Consider the following 4,797-nt stretch of genomic DNA (forward strand, 5'->3'; position numbering starts at 1 on the left):
GAGATAGCATATATGATTCGAGTATCATATGCTTCCGTAGTTGGCTCGATCATGTCTGCTATGACTTGTACTCACCTTGATGTGGCTTATGCTTTGAGCATGGTTAGTTAATATCAAGGGAACCCTGGTAGAGCCCACTGGATTTCAGTAAAGAACATTCTTGAGCATGGTGAGTCAAATGGCAAAAAAGAAAAACGGTCATGGGACAGGGTCGATTAATGGTGTGACAAGAATCCCACAATTAAGACGACAAATTGCATATTTGGAAGTTATGTTACGTAATGAAAAATAGAGTTTGAGGTTTGTTTTTATATTCTTTTTTGACAAAATTTGATTTATTTTTTTTTTATCAAATTTATAGACTATGATATTTTGACACATGAGTCGCTGAAAAAGATTTTACATCACGAGGTGAAAAAGGGACTACCGATAATTGATATTCTTGAAATCAACAGAATGTGTAGGTAGCTTCTCTTTCAATCTTACATGTGGGACCACCGACTGGTGTATGCATCAAATGTTGACACCAATAGCCCCCGATCCAACCTCAATGATTTTGAATCCGAATACGTGGATAATAATAACAACAATAAAGTTGTGGATTCATGTAATGTTTCGGATGTTGGGGACACTCACAACCATGAAAATGTTGAAGAGGATATGAATCAAAGTCTAACAAAAGAAAACGAGGCAAGTCTATTTTCTGAACCATCAATATCTTCAAATCCAGGTGTGCATAGAACCATTTCAGAAGGACAATTTCCTGTTATGGCAAGTTTATCAGACACTCTAGAAGCTGCCTGGACAAGTAACCTTCAAAAGGATACAACTTCTGTGTTATCCGATTCTGACTTAACAAAATCTTCATTACTCGAGAAAGGTGTAAAAGAACAATGTCGTGGGACAAAAACCGCACTTGTATCTCCTGTTTTCTCAAACAAAGGCTCTGAAATGATGGAGGATTCCACAAGTTGGTTGGGTATGCCGTTTTTTGAACTTCTATCGCTCTTTAAACAAAAACTTCACAACCACTTCCGAAAAACTCGATACCCTCAACGGTTATAATCCTGTTTACATCTTATCTTTTCGTGAATCAAAACTCCAAGGTGGGGCCCACTTGCTTTTAGTTGTGAGTGTTAATGAAACTGTCGTCCCTATGTATGATGACGAACCCATAAGCATCATATCGTGCGCATTGATTTCCTTTGATTATATCGTGCAAGTGACTGATGACGATTCCATATATTCATAATCTGCTTACTCATCGGCATTCCAATCCTTTAGCAACTTCGATGGAATGACATTGGAATCTTTCAGGAGTTTGGGAGATGATGGGATTCTCTCCATATCTATGTTTGGGTCCTATGCTTCCCTAATGTCTTCGGATCCTTTATCACATACAAAGTCTTTGCATATGAGAGTTGAGTTCACAGATGATAGTCCTCTTGGGAAAGTGAAATATGCAGTGACTATTTATTATTTGAAAAGGTTTGAAGCTTTGAAGAGGATTTGTTGCCCTTCTGAGATGGATTATATACGGTCTTTAAGCCGGTGTAAAAAGTGGGGTGCACAGGGTGGTTAAAGCAATGTATTTTTTGCAAAAACATTAGATGATCGATTCATTATCAAACAAGTTACAAAGACAGAACTCGAATCCTTCATAAATTCGCTCCTGCTTACTTCAAGTATTTATCCGAATCAATTGGCACCGGAAGTCCTACATGCCTCACAAAGATTTTAGGCATTTATCAGGTAATTATAGCAACCTACTTTATATGTCTTTTTGTATATATTGTGTTTTGTAATGTTGATTTATTATGTGAAGGTGGTGACTAAGCATATGAAAGGAGGGAGAGAAACAAAAAATGAACATGTTGATTATGGAGAATCTTTTATATGGAAGGAATTTAACACGACTTTATGATTTAAAAGGATCATCAATATCATGTTATAATCTGGATTGTAATGAAAGCAATAAAGTTTTACTTGATCAGAATTTAATTGAAACAATGCCAACTTCTCCTATATTTGTTGGAAACAAAGCAAACGTTTACTTGAAAGAGTTGTCTGGAACGATACAACTTTTCTTGCTGTTAGTTTTACTTTTTTTATAAACTTTTACTTAATTGTTCAAATTCTTATATATGAGTTTTTGAATCTATAATTATTACTACAGTCGGTTGATGTTATGGACTATTCTTTGTTGGTTGGGGTTGATGAAGAAAAACACGAACTTGTTCTTGGGATTATTGACTTCATGAGACAATATATATGGGATAAACATCTAGAAACATGGGTGAAAGCTTTCCGAATCTTGGGTGGGCCCAAGAACGCCTTCCCAACCGTAATTTCACCAAAACAATACAAGAAAAGATTTAGAAAAACAATGACAACTTACTTTATCAATGGTCTCCTCCTATTGTTATACGTTCAATATCCCAAAGTGATCTGTCTCTATCTCTATCCGAAGAAAACAACACCCAAACCCAAACTAGAGATTAATTTTCACTTTTACCCCTTTTAAATTATACTTTTTGAAATTCATTTGGGGGTGTTATATATTGTTTTATTATTTAACATTCCAAATATAATTTTTTTTCTTTTTGTAAATTACCGTCATATTATTGTTTGTATTCATCGTATTAATAATGATCATTATAATAATATCTTTAATTTCTTTTTCTCTTTCCGTTTTGGGTGGGTCATTATCAATATCATATATAAAAATAGAAACAAACAGTCACACAACCTACGAATGCGACGGTTAATATGTATGTAATTTAGCCCCACATAAGTCGTCTTTATTGGTATGGTTTTCTGCTTTACAAAGAAAAAGAAAGTGCCAAAAAGATAACACACAAGAACTTGAGTAAAGTGAGGACTTTTATTTCATGATCGATTCATTATTCACATACACATAAACACAGACACATATATGATATAAGTATATAGAATTATAGATTATAACCCTGGAGAGGGTAGCAATGGCGTATGGAGGGATGACGATGTGATGGTTTTTTCTCCCTGGATCGTAAATAATAAGTTAGAACTTAGAACTGCTGTGTTTGGCAACCATGGTTAGTTGACTTTTCCACCATCTACGACTCGAAGCAGACTTCTATTAAGAAGATCAACGATGTGTTGTTCACCTCTGTTAGAGTTAGATTTCAAGAATTCGATCAGAAACTACTGTAAAAATGTGATGTTCAAGAGGATTAGGACAAGATATTACCTTTGATAACAAGAAAATGTTGGAACACCTTGATGACGAGGACCTTCATCGTATCCTTCACATGTTATCTCACCTTTATCATCCAAGTAACATACGATCCCTCTAGATTTGTCTTCAAAAACCTGTTTAAGAAAAAACAAAAAAAGGTTTTGTATAATTTCAACATGAAAAAGAATCAGATAAAAGGAGTGTGATAATGATTGTCATGCCAACCCACCTTTTGTATCTTGATGGATGATCCGACCCGAATGAGAGATGAAGATGAAGATGAGGATGATGGAGATGAGTCGCTTTTTGCAAGCATTAATACCCGTTTTGATGTTTTCTTGATAGGAGCTGAGGCATGATGAATCAGGAACAACGATGATGATGAAGCGATATTTGCAGCCATCTTGTGATAGATAGTGTGATAATTGAAAGAAAGAGAAAGTTGGAGAGCAAGATTTAAGGAGACAAAAAATGAGTATGTGCTGGGCTTCTGCTATATAATAAAAATATACCAAAAAGTATATGTAAAAAAAAATTCTTTATTTTTTGACTTATTGTGGTTTGCCATGATTAGGGTAGCAGGTTTAAAGGCTTCAATTTTTTTGATTATAACATTAACATACTTTATATTAAGCATCAATATTTAGTGCTAAATATTCAAACAAAATTGGATATGAAAAAATTTGGAATCAAAGAATTACTAATAAGGTAGAATATTTTTACAAAATGGCATTCCAACTCAAACATAAAATAAAATTATTCTAAGTGTGTTGGTTGGTTGATTGAGAGAAAATAAGTTGCATTATTGAGTGAAATAAGTATTACTAGTATTTGTATTTTATTTAGGATGTGGGTGGGGTCATGGCCTTATCTTCACACTGTTGATGTCGACATTTTTTTAATTTAAACATTTGCATTGTGTCGTAATTTCTAACGAGTGGCCCTAAATTAATCCTCTTTTAATAATACGTCACTTGTTTCTTAACTAATTAATTAAATTCAACTTCGTTAATATATATGTATAATCGATCAAGATTATGATATATGAATAAAATAATATACAGTATAAATGAACGATCAATGTATATTGTTTAACAAATTGATTGTCTTATTTTGATTAATATGAAAAAGTGCAATCTATTCTACTAAATTAAAATCATTTTGTTATTTGTTATATTCTTATTTATTTTGTCACATGTCATTTTAATTCTTAAAATTTAATTTTTATTTGTTATTTTATGGTAATTTTCAATTTTCTTAATTAACTATTCTAATTTTTAGGTTATAGAAAATAATTAATATGTCATTAAATTGTTTTCTTATACTTTCGAAATTTAATATATTTCCTTCAATGTACATAATTTAAATTGACATGTTTCTTTCAAAGTTCTTTGTTATTTTAGGCCAAAATATTTTATTTAGGAAAAATAATCAAACTTTATCGTTTTTCATTAATAAAATTTAAAGAAAAAAAGATTATATGGCCAAAATATAATTATTTATTGTAGTTTGTTTTATTAATATATATTAAATTATTTATTTATTTATCATTTTGTTTGTATTTATTTTAAAATTTT

At 31.9% G+C, this 4,797-nt stretch overlaps 1 protein-coding gene and 1 pseudogene across 1 annotated transcript; one reads left to right on the forward strand and one right to left on the reverse strand.

Annotated features, from left to right (window-relative positions):
• Nucleotides 1-358: 358 nt before the first annotated feature.
• On the forward strand, nt 359-2,502 carry LOC111910093 (1-phosphatidylinositol-3-phosphate 5-kinase FAB1B-like; annotated as a pseudogene).
• Nucleotides 2,503-2,865: 363 nt separating this feature from the next.
• On the reverse strand, nt 2,866-3,698 carry LOC111910152 (uncharacterized). The gene is made up of 3 exons (XM_023905929.3): nt 3,450-3,698; nt 3,233-3,354; nt 2,866-3,151 (listed from the first exon to the last, which is right to left on the reverse strand). Exons 1-3 carry the CDS (start codon nt 3,621-3,623, stop codon nt 3,079-3,081), a joined length of 369 nt encoding a protein of 122 aa, XP_023761697.1. The 5' UTR covers nt 3,624-3,698; the 3' UTR covers nt 2,866-3,078.
• Between the last annotated feature and the right edge of the window lie 1,099 nt (nt 3,699-4,797).

Source organism: Lactuca sativa, chromosome 5 (genome assembly GCF_002870075.4).
Source record: "Lactuca sativa cultivar Salinas chromosome 5, Lsat_Salinas_v11, whole genome shotgun sequence".
Classification (NCBI taxonomy): domain Eukaryota; kingdom Viridiplantae; phylum Streptophyta; class Magnoliopsida; order Asterales; family Asteraceae; genus Lactuca; species Lactuca sativa.